General features: G+C 54.7%; 1 protein-coding gene across 10 annotated transcripts in view; it reads left to right on the top strand.

Moving 5' to 3' along the window:
* Positions 1-5,225: 5,225 nt before the first annotated feature.
* MINK1 (misshapen like kinase 1) overlaps positions 5,226-15,179 on the top strand; it is a 56,019-nt gene continuing 46,065 nt past the window's right edge. For 6 of the 10 annotated variants that reach the window (XM_062216960.1, XM_062216961.1, XM_062216959.1 and 3 more), the window contains exon 1: positions 5,227-5,476. In XM_062216960.1, the coding sequence (XP_062072944.1) occupies positions 5,420-5,476 (57 nt within the window). In that variant the 5' untranslated portion in view covers positions 5,227-5,419. Of the gene's footprint in view, positions 5,477-15,179 lie in introns of all 10 variants that reach the window. The other 4 variants (XM_062216953.1, XM_062216955.1, XM_062216952.1 and 1 more) reach the window with 1 other exon arrangement.

The following is a 15,179-nucleotide window of genomic DNA, read 5'->3' as shown; positions in this document are numbered from 1 at the left end:
AGCTCCTCTGCACGTCCAGTCCAGCTTCCTGCTGATGTGCCTGAGAGGCAGCAGGTGACGGCCCCGGTCCTTGGGGTCCTGCCACCCACATGGATAGAGCTCCTGGCTCCTGACTTGAGCCTGGCCTAGCTCTGTTGCAGGCATCTGGGAACTTGATCAGTGGATGCAAAACTCATCTCTGTCTCTCCCTCTGTGTGTTTCCCCCTCTCTCTGTCACTCTGCCTTTCAATTAAATATTTTTTTTTTTTTTTTTTTTTAGCAATTGCTAACTTGCAAAAAATTTAAAAAAATAAAGCAGCCTGAAGGCCTTGTCGGGTTACTTCTCTGGGACTTGTTGATCCCAGCCAGGAAATGAGAATAATATTTACACGATTGATTCATGTAAAGACTGGCATTGACTATCGCAGTACAACAGAGTCCCCACCCCCATAGCATGTATGTTCTGGAGCCCCACAGTCCAGGCCAGTAGACATCTGCTGCTGCCTTCCCGGGCACATTAGCAGGAAGCTGGATTGGGAGAAGAGCAGCCGGGATTCGGAATGGTATTCGGATATGAGATGTCGGCATCGCAAGCGGCAGCTTAACTTGCCGTGCCATAATGCAGCCCCCTGGAATATTTTTCTTTTTCTTTTTTTTTTAAAAAGATTTATTTATGGCCAGCGCCGTGGCTTAACAGGCTAATCCTCCGCCTTGCAGCGCCGGCACACCGGGTTCTAGTCCCGGTTGGGGCGCTGGATTCTATCCCGGTTGCCCCTCTTCCAGGCCAGCTCTCTGCTATGGCCCGGGAAGGCAGTGAAGGATGGCCCAAGTGCTTGGGCCCTGCACCCATGGGAGACCAGGAGAAGCACCTGGCTCCTGGCTTCGGATCAGCGAGATGAACCGGCCGCAGTGGCCATTGGAGGGTGAACCAACAGCAAAAAGGAAGACCTTTCTCTCTGTCTCTCTCACTATCCACTCTGCCTGTCAAAAAATAAATAAAAAATAAAGATTTATTTATTTATTCGAAAGTCAGAGTTAGAGAAGAGGCAGAGAGAGAGAGAGAGTTCTCCCATCTGCTGGTTCACTCTCCATGTGGCCACAATGGCTAGAGCTGCATGGATCTGAAGCCAGGAACCAGGAGCTTTTTCCAGGTCTCCCATGCGGGTGCAGGGGCCCAAGGACTTGGGCCATCTTCTACTGCTTTCCCAGGCCATAGAGAGCTGGGTCGGCAGTGGAGTAGCCGGGACTCGAGCCAGTGCCCATGTGGGATACCAGCGCTTCAGGCCAGGGCATTAACCCGCTGAGCCACTACGCTGGCCCCTGGAATATTTTTCAATTGGAAAAAGGTTAGCACCACTTGGTGGAGTTGGTGCTGAGTGATGTGGCAGCGCCGGCTGTGCCTGTGCATATCACACACCGACACCTGCCCACTTCTCCTGCCTTTCTTGGGCCTTCTGCTGGGGCGGGCACCTGCTGGAGGCTCTGGTTTTTAATCTTTTAATGTAAGTCTCAGTTTTTGTAATTATTGAATCTTGAGAATATTTTTCAACAATTTACCTGTCAATAAAGCATAGATGCCAGTTTTTAAAAAAAGAAAGAAGAAGGAAAAGGTTAGCACAGGTGCTGGCTGGCTCATGCCTGTCAGTCCTCCAGAAACAGGACGGAACGGAGGGGCACAGAGTGAGGAATTCCGGAAGCCTTCTTGGAGGAGGGGTGTGCCAGGGGCATGATGACAGGAACAGAGGGTGCTCTGTGGCCCTGCCCGTCCTCTCCTCAGAGTCCACACTTCTGGCTCTTTGAAGAAGCAAGAAGTCCCCTCTCCCACACACAGCCGAGCAGTCTCTGGGTGCTAATTGGCATTCTGTTAATTAGCCTCATTGTCAGCACTAAGTGCCTCTATCCCTGGGGGTGCCATTACCTTGTTAACTGTGGGGTTGGATGGAGGTAACAGCTGCCCCAGGCTGGGCCAGCCCGCCCCTCCTTAGTCCTGGAGTTTCTAGAACAGAAGCCAACAACAGTGCCTGGGAGAAAAAGCGGGAGAGCTTGGAATCCCAAGAGCTGGCTGCAGGGAAGGAATCCAGCTCCCTGGGGTGGGTGGGAGGCCCCAGGGTGTCTAGGCCTGAGCAGAGTGTCCAGCCACCCTCCGGGGGCCCTGAAATTAGTCTCACATTTAATGTTTTCACTGTTCTTGATGCCACTCCATCACTTTGTCTCTTTTTAAGTTTTTATTGTGAGCAACTTCAGATATATAGAGAATATGTTAATGAACCTTCATAGCCATCCTGGAAAATGGGGTTGAAAGATAAGGTTTATTTTTTAAATTTTTATTTACTTTCATTTTATTTGAAATGTTGGAGGGTGGGAAGGGTGGGGAGAGGGGAGAGAAAAATCTATCTGCTGGTGCACTCCCCAAATGTCCATAATAGCCAGGGCTGGGCCAGGCTAAAGCCAGCAGCCTGGGTCTCAGCCCAGGTCTCCCAGTGGGTGGCAGGGACCTAAGTACTGGAGCCATCACTGCCGCCTCCCAGGGTGCACATCAGCAGGAAGTTGAAATTAGAAGTGGAGCCAAGACTTGAACCCAGGCACTTCAGTATGGGAGGCAGGCATCCTAAGCACCGTGTTAACCACGGCACCAAATGCCTGGCCTGCAAAAGCCCACCCTAGTAAGTTTATTTTGATGCAAAGATTTTGAACACCATGCAGCTTTTTTTTTTTTTTTAAGATTTATTTATTTATTTGAAAGAATGACACAGAGAGAGAAAGGTCTTCCATCTGCTGGTTCACACCCCAAATGGCTGCAACGGTGAAGCTGCGCCGATCAGGAGCCAGGAGCTTCTTCCAGGTCTCCCACACGGGTGCAGGAGCCCGAGGACTTGGGCCATCTTCTGTTTTCCCAGGCCACAGGCGAGAACTGGATCAGAAGTGGAGCAGCCAGGACTCGAACCAGCGTGCATATGGGATGCCGGCACTTCAGGTGGCAGCTTTACCCACCACACCACAGCGCCGGCCCCGCCATGCTACTTTTTTATAACATGTGTTTTCCCATAAACTTTCGGAGGTCCTCTCCCATATACGTCCTGGTATGCATACTCCAGCTTCAATGATCACCAGCACAGGGCCAGTCTTGTTTCCTACCCTTGCCACCCCCTAGATTACTTCGCTGCTGGAGTCTTGGGTGGCCAATTATCCCATCCCGGTGATCTTGGTTTGCTCACTCATTTGTTTAGTATCTCTCCACTAAACACTCTATTAGTCAGGCATTAATAAATTTATTAAGGACCTAGTACATGCCAAGTGCTTTACATACATAATTTTATTTTATCCTAATCTCCCTATTATTATCTTCATTTTACAGCTGATTAGAATTGAGCCTCAGAGAGGTTAGTAAGTTGTCTAAAGCCCTAACTTCAAATCGTTTTTTCCTACTAGCCTATGGTCTTGGCCTTGAACTATTACAGTGCCCACTCAGATAACAGATGCCTTCATTAAGTTAATGAAGGCATCCTCGCGTGGGTGCCAGGTCCTGTGCTGAACAAGATCTTTCCTGCCTTGAAGGAGATTCAAGAGAAATTCACTGTTCAATGTGTAAAATGTTACTTTGGGCTTAAGCCAGACAGCTAACCCCAGAAGAACCAAACAGGTGTAGGGGGGTCCACAGAGGCTGCAGGGAGAAGGCAGTGTAGACCTATAGGACAAAGCAAAGGACGGCAAGAGCTGGCCGGGTCAGGAGGCTGGAGGCTATTCCAGGGAGAAGAGACAGTAAGTACAAGGGCCACAGGAGAGTGTGCCGAGTTCTGGGAACTGAACTGAATTTCAGGACAGCCGGAACATGTGAAGTTGAACATTGGGGTACCGAAAAATAAAGGAGAAGCAAGCAGCATCCGGACAGGTCTTCCCTGGCACACCTCAGAATCTGCCCCGAAGAGAGTAGCTGTTCGCAAGGGTCTCACACAGGGGGATGCTGTCAGGTTTGAGTTTTACAGATATCACTCTGTGGCCAAGTAGGATGACAGAGAGTGGAAGTGAACGGGGCTGGTGGCTCGGGTAAGGAAAACAGCCAAGTAAATGACCCGGGAAGGGAGGAGAGCAAGCCTGGGTGTGCACCCAGAAGGGTCGGGGAGGGAAGGCATTTAGCACTTTTCCAAGGACCTTCATTCAAACCCTCCTAGGTGAGGTTTAACACCAAGGCTGGCGGGAGGTTCAGAGGTGGTCGAGCTGGGCAGAGACCCTGACGGTCCTGCAGTCTGCTCCCTCAGTTTCACAGTGAAAGAAAAACCCAGAGCAGCAAAGCCACTCGCTCAAGGTCGAACAGCAAGCCGAGGCAGAAGGAGCCTCCTTGTTCTTACCAAGTACTACCAGCCTCCCGTGAGGCGGTGGCTGGAGGTGCTGCTCCAACTCGCCCAGATCTAAGGAGATCCGAGCAAGACTGGCAGGGATTAGACACACAGTCTCCTCCTCCTCCCCTGTCACCTTCCCCACGCACGACTCCAGTGATCGGTCAATGAATAACTGTTGGAACAGCGCCTTTGTGCACCGCACTTTGAGACATGCAGGGTTTCGGGTCTGACGTAGGATTTCCCATCCTGAGATCCGAGGTCCCCCTTCCTCCGCTGGGGACGGGAGTACAGGGTCTTCCTGAGGCCTCCACTGTCCCCCGCCACCACCCCAGTCCCCAACTCCCACGTGGTTCCCACGGAGAGGCCCCTCCCTTGGCGGCTCCACTGTTGCCATGGCAATTGGGTGGGTGGACAGCCCGTCCTATCTAGAGGCCACCCAGCCTTCGCGTGGGGAGTTACCATAACAACTCCCCTAGTAATGGAGGGGGCTGGGCCCCGCCCCCCTTCCCCCGCAAATAGGGAGGTGGGTGGTTTGACTGGCAGCCGGGCACACGAAAGGAGGGAAAGGGAAGGAAAGGCGTCAAAGGAAATCTTAGAAGGAAACAGGATGGAGAAAAGGGGAAAAGAAAAAAAAAAAAAAGATTAGGGGAAAGAAACGCGTGTGCGCACGCGCGCCGGCTGGTGGGCGCGCACCGCGGCCGCCTCGGCCGCCGCCCACTTCTTTCACGCCAGGCTCGCGCGGTCGCTCGGTCCTCGCGCGCGCCTTTCGCCGGCTCTGCTGCGCCTGCGCGCAGGTGTCGGCGCCTAGGGGGAGGGGGAACCCGGCGCGCTCGCGTCACGTTCGCTCTTCCACCCTCCCGGGGCACGGCCGCTCCGCGCCTGCGCAGGAGAGGCGGCAGGCTCGGGTTGCTGGCTCCGGGGCGCTAGCTCCTGTCAGCCGGTGGGTCGGTCCTCCCGCCGGCCCTCCCCCTCCCCGGTCTCCGGGGGAGGCGCGGTGGAGCCCGCCCCCAAGGTCCCCCGATGGGGGAGAAGCGGCGACGGCGGCAGTGGAATAACCGAGCCGGAGCGTGAGCGGCCCCGGGGCGCCGTTCCCCGCGGAGGCCATGGGCGACCCAGCCCCCGCCCGCAGCCTGGACGACATCGACCTGTCCGCCCTGCGGGTGAGCGCGCCGCCCCCCAGCCTCGCCCTGGTTCGCGTCCTCGCTGCAGGGGAGGGAGCGTGCTGGCTGCGCGCCTCACGTGCTGGTCGGGCGCCCCCTCCACCGGCCGCTTCCCAGCCCTAGGCGACCCTCGCCTCTTTCCCGGGCTCTCGCGGCCGCCGGGCCCCCGGCCTCTGCTCCCCTTCTCTCTCCACTCGCCGCAGGTTCTGGGAACCGGTTCGGTCTCCACCCTGGGGTGCCCCGCCCCCACACTTCCCTGCCACCCCTGCCTCTACTCTGGGGCCCGGGGACCCCCTCCTCCGAAGTGTGTGGGGTCACCTGCAGGGGCTCCATGGCGGTCCCCTTGCCCTTACTTGGCTCTCCCCCGCCCCCCACTTCCATGGCTCCCAGGATTTTTGACTTTGCAAGTGCCTTGACGAGCCTCCCCCTCATCCGTCTTTCTCCTCCTCGCCTGCCCCCCGAATCGCGTCTCTTCCCGGGTCGGAATCGCAGCTCCCCGCTCCCCTCCTCCCTCCCGCGGGCTCCCCCCGGTCCCAACGTCCAGTTGCCCCTGGCTGTGCCTGCGCTCCTGTTTCAAGTGCAGCCGGCCAGCAGTCCAGAGCCAGGCATTTCCGGTCTCAGGGTCCCCGAGTATTGCATTACCCACTCCGCAGCGCCGTGAGGCCGGGACCCAGACAAGTGCAGCGGGGGAGGAGGGCAGACGTCTCTTTTCAGTAACTCCAGCACCGGGCCGGGAAGAGAATGTTTACATGATTGGACACACACACACACACACACATGCGGCCTGTGGTTTGGAAAAGCTGCGGTTATGTGTATGTTGGGGGGGGGCGCTAATTATAATTAGGAAAGGGGTTGAGTGGAAACAAGCGCAGCAGACATCGCTTGCAAATACCATTTCTTGTCCCACGTGGGGGCACTTGCAGGCTCCTCTGGGGGAGCTCTGGCTGCCTTCCTGTGTGTTCTCCTTCCCCACGCAGCTTTGGCTTAAGGGCAATTCACTGATTTCAAGGTGAACACTCCAGACTGCCAGGTGGTGTTGGATCCCGTGCCCTTCCAGCCTGCTCAACAGGCCAAGGTGTGGGGACAGCAGGATTTCCCATCTGTGGGCAAGCTGCTCGGGAGGCCCCTGTGCCACCTGGCTCTCGAGTTAGCCAGGGAATGTGGCCGGTAGTGGGAAAAGGCGGTCAGCCAGGCAGCTGCCCCGGATATGACTAGAGGGGAATTGAAGAGAGCAGAGTCATGTTGTTAATTGGGTTTCTCCAGGTGACACAGTTTTTCTCCTGCCATTCAGGTCATAATCCCTTTGGTGCCGTGTTGGGCCCTGAGACCCTGTTTGCTGGAGAGAAGGTGATCCGTTGCCGGGGAGGGGAACTGAGCCTGGCCTCTCTGTGTGTCCTGATGCGGGGGACAGGGGCTGCCGGCCTCAGGAGGGAGATCAGTAAGGGCAGCTTAGCCTGGCTTTACACTGGGGTGCTCAGGTTGGTCGGGCTGTAAGCTGTAAGTCTGACTGCACTCCACCCGTCCCGCCTCGGTTGCTGATTAACTCCAGGTACAGGTTCCTGTGGCTGTGGCAGTGGAAATGCAGTACAAAATGGGTGGGCCCAGGCCGTGACCTTTGCTTTGAACCTGTGGGACTCTTCTTGGGCTTCTCCTTCCTTGTAGGCGCTGGTAGTTTGGTCTGGGCCCCCAGTGTGGGTTTCCCGGTGATTCTCTAGCAACCCTCTGACCCTGCGCGTGGTATTTCCCTTCTGGGCTTGTCTGCTTGAAGCAGTGTTCGCCTTCTGCCACTCTCTCCTCTCCTAGCAGACCCGTTTCGGGGCGGTCCCTCTCTCTGTCCTGCCTTCTGCTCCGGGGGAAAGTATTCCACCTCCCCCTGTAGCACCCCAGGATTCCAAGGCTTCGGGGAGAGCTGTGCTGGCTCTGCCACGGAGCTGGAGAGGGCCTGCCCTCCCTCGCTGGTGACCGCTTCTCAGGGCCTGTCCCCTGCACTCCACCTGGGAGAGCTGCCGTGGCTCTGTTGGGCAGCTGGCGCCTGGCTGGCAACCTGGACAGTGAGCAGCGAAGTGTGCCTCCCTGTACTGCATGGGCTTGTGTTGGGGGCCGGGGAGGGTGGGAGGGGGTGGAACGTAGCCTTTAGTAGCTGGCCTTGAAGAGCCCCAGGTGCCTGCCTCTCTCCTCTTGTTTCAAGCTAGGGCTTGGTTTCTAGCTGGTGTCTGATATTCGGGAAGATTGAATTGCAGTCATCTCTTAGCCGTATGTGGGGAGCCACATGGGACCTGGAGGTGCCGTCTCTCCCACCGGCGCAGTAGCATGGTGCAGTGGGGAGAAGCGTGGGGTTTGGCACTGCCATCTTGAGGTCCAGTCCTGGTCTCCTGACTTCCTGTGTCACCTGGGCCTTGCTCCCCCTTCATCCCTTACTCTTGTTACAGATTCTACACAAAGCCTTGGATCCCTAAGCTCCATTTTCTCATCTGTGTAGTGGGGATGGGCGTAGTATTGAACTCAGAGTGGCTGATGAGTAAATGAAATGTTGCTCATTAAGTACTTAGTCGTTCCTGGCTCACGGTGACCATATATGCCTGGCCCTTAGTGTCGTTGTTATCAAATGGCAGTCAGGGAAGCCTTCCAGCACAACTGTATTCAAACGGGCACCCCCTCCCTGCTTCGTTTTTAGAGAAAATTTTAATTAAGTACTTCAAAAAGTTCATGGAAAAGTGGAATTAAAGGGTAAGTTTATTTGGGTGCAAATATTTTGAAGTCCATGCATAGTTTTCTCTGAATTTTTGAAGATTCCTCATATGCCTGGATTTTAACAATTTTTGGTACCCAAACACTTTTAATTCCATTTCCCAGAAAGCTTTTGAACTGCTCTTGTATATAATAGCATTTCCTTTGTCTGCTTTAAAATCATTCTTCATCATGTTTGTCACCAACAGCCGTATATATTTATTTCTGACAATCTCGACGAAAATATAAGTTCAGTGAAAGCTAGGATTTGGACTGAGTTGTTTATTTTTGTACGCCCAGTGCTTAGGACAGTTTTGTATGTAGTAGGGGCTCTAATGTTTGTTGAGTGAGTACATGCTAGAACTGGCGAGAGATCTTAGCATGATGCTTGCTTAGAGAACATTTTCCATAAATGTCAGGCTTGGTAGGCTTCCTTTTGCTCCTCTTTTCTAAGCACATAAAAACATTATCTATCTTTTCTTTTCGGAGGTGTCTTTGGAATCAGACTTGGTGTGGTGGTAAGCAGAGCGCTGGACTCCTGTCTGGGCAGTGCCTTGCAGTTAAGTTAGGAACGTTCAAGAGGAAACATGGGCTTCCCGTTCCCAGCCTTCCCTGTGTCCAGGCTTGGTTCCGTTCCAGGAGGAGCTCTTGGCATCTCGCAAAGGCTGAGCGGAAGCAGATGCGCCGAGGAAGGGCCAGACCCCAGGCTGACCCCCTTCCTTCTGCGTTGCTCCCTCTGGGTGACCCATTTCATCCGTCAAACAGCTTCCCTGTGCTGTCTGCCCGGCTGGAAGTTTTAGACTGCAGTGTCCTTGATGCCGTGGCGCTGTGCTGCGTGCTGCCCGGCGGAAACATGGAGCACATTCAAGGAGGACTTGTTGCTAGGAGGTGGCTGCTCACAGAGATGTTCTTTCTCCAATGATCTGATGTTGTGTCTGTTCCCTGGAGCAGTCCTTCCCCTTCCCTTTCTGTCCACGCGGCTGTGGAGCCAGCAGCTCTTGGAAGGCAGGCAGTTCTGGGCATGTATTTCAAGGCTGTTGAGCCGCACGGGGCTGTTGCTGTGTTCGGATGTGCTCGCTGGCCAAGTGTCGACGGCAGATGCCTCCGGCGGGGGGCTGGAAGGCTGACCGCCTGCAGTAGACGTGGGGGCGTTGACTGTGGCTTTTGTCCCTGGAGAACTGCAGGTGGGGGGGGGGGCCGAGGCATTTGGAAAAAGGTGAAATGCTTCTTCGGCGACACGATGGAAGGCAGAAAGCAGGGGATTTTTCCAACCCTAGGTGTTCAGCTGTTCTCCAGACGGGGAGAGACGCCACCACCCTTTATGCTCCGGGACAGGGCTGGTCACCGTAGCCCGTAGTGGTCCGTGGAGGGAGTACTCTGGAAACATGAGCTTTTGGCCAGTTAAGGTAGAAAATACTAAAAAGGTCAGCAGGAGAGCCTGCTGCCCCACCCCTTCCCTGCCGCCCCAGGACCTCAGAGAGCTCTGCTACGTAGACGCCCAATTTCAACCTGACCTCCCCTGCTGTCACCTTTGAACTGTGTGGCTGAGACAGGATGACACAGGCAGCTGGGACAGGTAGTAAAACATCCTTGTTTGTCATTGAGGGGACAAGATGGCAGGAAACGCGTAACTGCTCGTGACGCTCCTCTGCCCTGTCAGTCTGTAAATAAGGAGCCCGTATCCTTTCAGAGCTAAGCAGTCCCGGCTGCAGCAGCTCCCAGAAGCCGTGTGAGAGTCTGCCCGCACAGTCTTTTATCTTGAAGCAAAGTGGAATCGGAGAAAGTTGTCGATACCATCCTCTACTGTGTCGGTCCGTCACCAAGCACTGTCGGTGCACTGTGTTGAGTCAGGTCTGGGGACTGTGGGAACGCGGCGGTAATGTGCCCAGTGTGACACCAAGCCATCGGCCAGAGCTCGGGGAGCTTCCACCTAAGAGAAATGCCTTGGTCAGCATGGGCTAGCCTTTGCTTAAGTGGTTCCTGCGTTCCTTAAATCTTGGAATCTTCAAGGTTGGGACGTTTTTGTTCAATCTGATTGCCACAAGTTACTTTTGTCAGCAGTCAGTCATCTTGAAATCTGGGGCTCAGCCCCCAACCCTCTCAGCACCCACTCTGTACCACTCTCTCTCCAGTCTTTCCTCCCCAGGTAGAAAAAGATAGAACAGAAATGCATCAGGTTAACAAGTTGACACTGAAAATGTTTCTTTACCCACAGAGTCTAGGAAGACGCACAGGCGTTGTTTGGTGGAAGGCTTGCCCATAGCTCACACTTGTTCTCTTCCCTCTCCTCTTGCTGACATTCTCCCAACCAGGCCAGCCTCGGGTCTGGTTCTCCCACCTGTAGAGGGTGATTGGACAGGTACTGGAGGCTCTTTGTTTTCACTAAGGGTAGGGACTGGTGGAGGGAGAGAGGAAGTATGGAATTGTAGTGATCCAAAGAAACCCTTGGAGATTCTGTCCAGTGGCCAGGTAGTGTAGGGATGTGTCTGCTCACTGTGGGCGAGGATCTAGAACTAGACACAGAAGATACAGTGTGAACAAGACAGACATGGTTCTTCTACAGGCTAGTACTAGGTAATTATCTATAATTACAAGCCATGATAAGAACTGTAGGAAAAAAACTTTAACAGCACATATAACACGGATTTTACTTAAAAAAAATTATTTTCATATACTTGAAAGGCATAGCAACAGGGAGAGAGAGCTCTTCCATCCATTGGCTCGCTCCTTAAATGCCCGTGTCAGCCAGTGCTGCGCTAGGCCAAAACCAGGCAGCAGGTCTCCCACCTGGGTGGCAGGGCCTGAACACGTGAGGTGTCATCCGCTGCCTCCTAGGGTTGCAGTAGCAGGAAGCTGATCAGAAGCAGAGCAGCTTGGACTGGAACCAGCTTTCCAGTGTGGGATGTGGGTGTCCCAAGTGATGGCCTAACCCTCTGTACCACGACGTCCACCCCTGTTTTTTATTTTTTACGGTTTTTTGGTTGGTTGAGATGTAGGTCTTATGCCAGGGCGAGTCAATAGAGGTGATTCAGCAGGTAGACGGCCAGAACTGGGAAGCCCTGGACAGAGCCTCTCTCAGGGTAGAGCTTCTGATCGGCAGCCGAGGGCCAGGAGCCGCAGGAGGGGTGGAAGCTCCAGGCTTAACTTCCACCTGATTTCTTCTGAACCTGCCCATGGGAGGGAAAAAAATGTTTCAAAAGGAAAGGACAGGCCGGCGCTGCGGCTCACTAGGCTAATCCTCCACCTGTGGCGCTGGCACACAGGGTTCTAGTCCCGGTCGGGGTGCTGGCGCACTGCGCTGATCCGAAGCCAGGATCCAGGTGCCTCTCCTGGTCTCCCATGCGGGTGTAGAGCGCAAGGACCTGGGCCATCCTCCACTGCCTTCCCGGGCCACAGCAGAGAGCTGGACTGGAAGAGGGGCAACCGGGATAGAATCCAGCGCCCCGACCGGGACTAGAACCCTGTGTGCCGGCGCCGCAGGTGGAGGATTAGCCTAGTGCGCCAGCCACGGCTGCCATTGAAGGGTGAACCAGTGGCAAAAGGAAGACCTTTCTCTCTGTCTCTCTCTCTCACTGTCCACTCTGCCTGTCAGAAAAAAAAAAAAAAAAAAAAAAAGGACAGGGGCCACCGCTGTGGTGTAGCAGGTAAGACATCCCATACGGGTGCCAGTTTGTCTTGGCTGCTCCACTTCCAATCCAGCTCTCTGCTGTGGCTGGGGAAAGCAGTAGAAGATGGCCCAAGTCCTTGGGCCCCCCGCACCCATGTGGGAGACCCAGAAGAGGCTTCTGGCTCCTGGCTTCAGATTGGCCCAGCTCCAGCCGTTGTGGCCATTTGGGAAGTGAACCAGCCGATGGAAGACTTCTCTGTCTCTACTTCTCTCTGTAACTCAGTCTTTCAAATAATTTTTTTTTTTAAAAAGGACACATAATATCTATGAAAAGGGCATATGAGTCCTTAAACCCTCAATGTTTTAAAAAGGACTTATTTTTTTGGAGGTCAGAGTGACAGAAAGATTTTCCATCCACTGGTTCATTCCCCAAAGGGCCGCAGCAGCCAGGTCTGGTCCAAACTGATGCCAGAAGTTCCATCCAGATCTCCCATGTGGGTGGCAGGGACCCAAGGACTTGGGCCTTCTTTCGCTGCTTTCACAGGCACATTAGCAGGGAGCTAGATCAGGAGTGGAGCAGCCGGGATGTGAACCAGACTTTGATACAGATGTCACAGGTGGTGGCTTAGCTCGCTGTGCCACAATGTGAGCCAATCCTTTTTTTTTTTTCCTTCTTCTTACTGGAGTGGAGGGTCTCTGAGTCCTGGGTCTGTGGACTCACATGTGGCTTTGCAGGGCGTGGGTTAGTACTTGTCACCTGGAGCTGGTATGTGAGGGACAAGGCGGCACTGCTAGATGTCGCCAGCCTGAGAGGTGCTTAGGGCTTGGATGGTGTGTAAGGGTCCCAGAAGTAAGAACAGGGAGGCCCAGCCTTGGCCTTAGCTCTTGAGGTCTGTGGGGGGTGGGAGCCTTCCTAGCATTAGACAGATACCATATAGAATAGGTGAGACTCTCAATTTGCGTTGTGTGCAAGTCAGGGATGAGCAGGACATGTAGGGGAGTGCTACCGATTTTTGCGTGTTTGAAAGGAAGCAGGGTTGGGTTGGGGAAGCCCTATGTCTTGGGTTTCTGGAAGAAGCCGGACTCCTGGAGCAGCGGAACAGGAGAGTTGCTCAGTGGGGCAGCCTGTGTGAGGAGGAGCCTGGGAGGCAGAGGGGAGACGAATGGAGGCCGGGAGCTGTTGGCCTAAGGAGAGTGGTGCTGGTAGGCGAGGAGGAGGTCGTTAGAGCTCAGATGCATCTCAGAGGCCCACGTCCCACAGCAGGGCACTCTCAGGGCCAGGGCAGGGAGTCTCCACCTCCCCACTGGGAAGCGCACTGCTCAGTGTCTGTGCAGGTAAGAGGCAATGAGTCCGGGGCTCTCCCACCTCGCCTCTGGGCGAGCACGCCTCCTTCAAGCAGGCCTGGTGCTAGCTGATTTTCTAGGGGAGATGGAAAGTTCCATGGGCAGTGGCCTTTGCAGGACAGGTTGAAGCTCAGTAGGGCTGAGTGAAGAGAAGTCCATCTCCAGGAGCGACCCGAACAGCTATGCTTATCCCCCCCAGAGTGTCCCCAACAATGCCTGCCCTTAACTGATGACCGTGTCCATTTTCCCAGCATTTGCTTGTGTATTGCTTTGTAGTAAATACATTCTACAGTCTGATTTTTCCTACCACTTCCTTATGCACAGGGACTGGCATCCATATTTCTTGTGGGTCCTTCTTGTGCTTATAAAAGTGCTGAGCCCCTAGGAGGCGTTCGGTGATCCACCCCTGGGTAGGAGATGTGGGTCTGAGTGCCCTGTCACTTGTCCTTCCCTACCAGCCTCAGTCCACAAGCCGTAGAGGGGCTTGTGTATGCCAGACCCCATGGGATTCAGAGCAGTGTGGGTCCTCACCCGGGGGGTCCTCAGCCAGGGCAGCACTGCCCTTCCCTTTATTTATTTATTTATTTTTGACAGGCAGAGTTAGAGAGAGAAAGGTCTTCCTTTTTCCGTTGGTTCACTCTCCAAGTGGCCACTACGGCCGGTGCGCTGCGCTGATCTGAAGCCAGGAGCCAGGTGCTTCCTCCTGGTCTCCCATGGGGTGCAGGGCCCAATCACTTGGGCCATCCTCCACTGCCTTCCCGAGCCACAGCAGAGAGCTGGACTGGAAGAGGAGCAACCGGGACAGAATCCGGCGCCCTGACCGGGACTAGAATCTGGGGTGCCCGCGCCGCAGGTGGAAGATTAGCCTAGTGAGCCGTGGCGCCGGCCTGCCCTTCCCTTTTAACAATCCTGCCGCGTCTAGGACAGTGCACTGGAGAATTCTTTTTCCACTGAGGTGTCACCTGTGCCTCTCATGAACTTGCCACAGAGACAGGAGAGGCGGGGGGAAGGGCTGGGCTGCTTTCTTTTGTGAAGGAGGAAGTAGTTCCTCAGTCCCCTCGTCCCTTCTGGGTGAAAGGGAACGTAGATGCTACCCGACTGTGTGCGTGGCCGGCTCGCGCTGCTCCCAACAGCGTCGCTTTGTCTGTGTCACACCTGTGCAGGTAGACCGGGTGGGCTCCACGCCAGACTGCCAGGAAGAGGATTCTCCTGTTCCTGAGCCACCACCCACCCACTCGTTCTTTCAAGGCACATTTGTAAGAGCGTGGCTAAAGCAGGCAGCACTTGGTGTTTAATTTTAAGTGGCTCAGGAAAGAGTGTGCAAGGAACCAACTGCCCGCGGTGCCCCCAAAGTCCCCGAGCACGAAGCAGAGGCGGAGAGAGGCCCACGCGTGCAGTGCTGGGAGAGGGGCTTGGGTCTTTGCATCCTGCTCTTGTCCCCTTCAGATCAAAGGTGAAGAATGAATGTCGTGACTCACTGCAGGGAAGTGACGGGGGTGGGAGGCACCTGGCCATGGTGTGTCTTCTTGGGGAGTTGGTGGTGGCTGGGACAGCAGCTGCACAGGACAAGCTGGGGCAATGCAGAGCTGCTGTCAGTGTCTCGCTGTCTCTGGGTTTGTCTCAACTTGATGGGTGCCTGGCCTCGCCTAGCTAAGGTTTGGGAAAGCTGTAGAAAGTCCCTCTCAGGCCCGCACTATGGCATAGCAGGCGAAGCCTCCGCCTGCAATGCCAGCATCTGGTATGGGCGCCGGTTCGTGTTCTGGATGCTCGTTTTCTGATCCTGCTCTCTGCTGCAGGCCTGGGAAAGCAATGGAAGCTGGCCCAAGTATTTAGGCCCCTGCGTCCGTGTAGGAGACCCAGAAAAAGCTCCTGGTTTCAGATGGGCTCAGCTGTGGCTGTTGTGGCCATTTGGGGAGTGAGCAAGTGGATGGAAAACCTTTCTCTCTGGCTCTCCCTCTCTCTGTCAAATAAATAAATAAAATCCTAAAAAGAAAAAAAAGTCCCTCTCACTCACAGTGGCCACTG

This window comes from Lepus europaeus, chromosome 18, assembly GCF_033115175.1.
Source record: "Lepus europaeus isolate LE1 chromosome 18, mLepTim1.pri, whole genome shotgun sequence".
Taxonomy (NCBI): Eukaryota; Metazoa; Chordata; class Mammalia; order Lagomorpha; family Leporidae; genus Lepus; species Lepus europaeus.
Note: the sequence above shows the minus strand (reverse complement) of the source record. Positions and strands in the feature narration are given on the sequence as shown.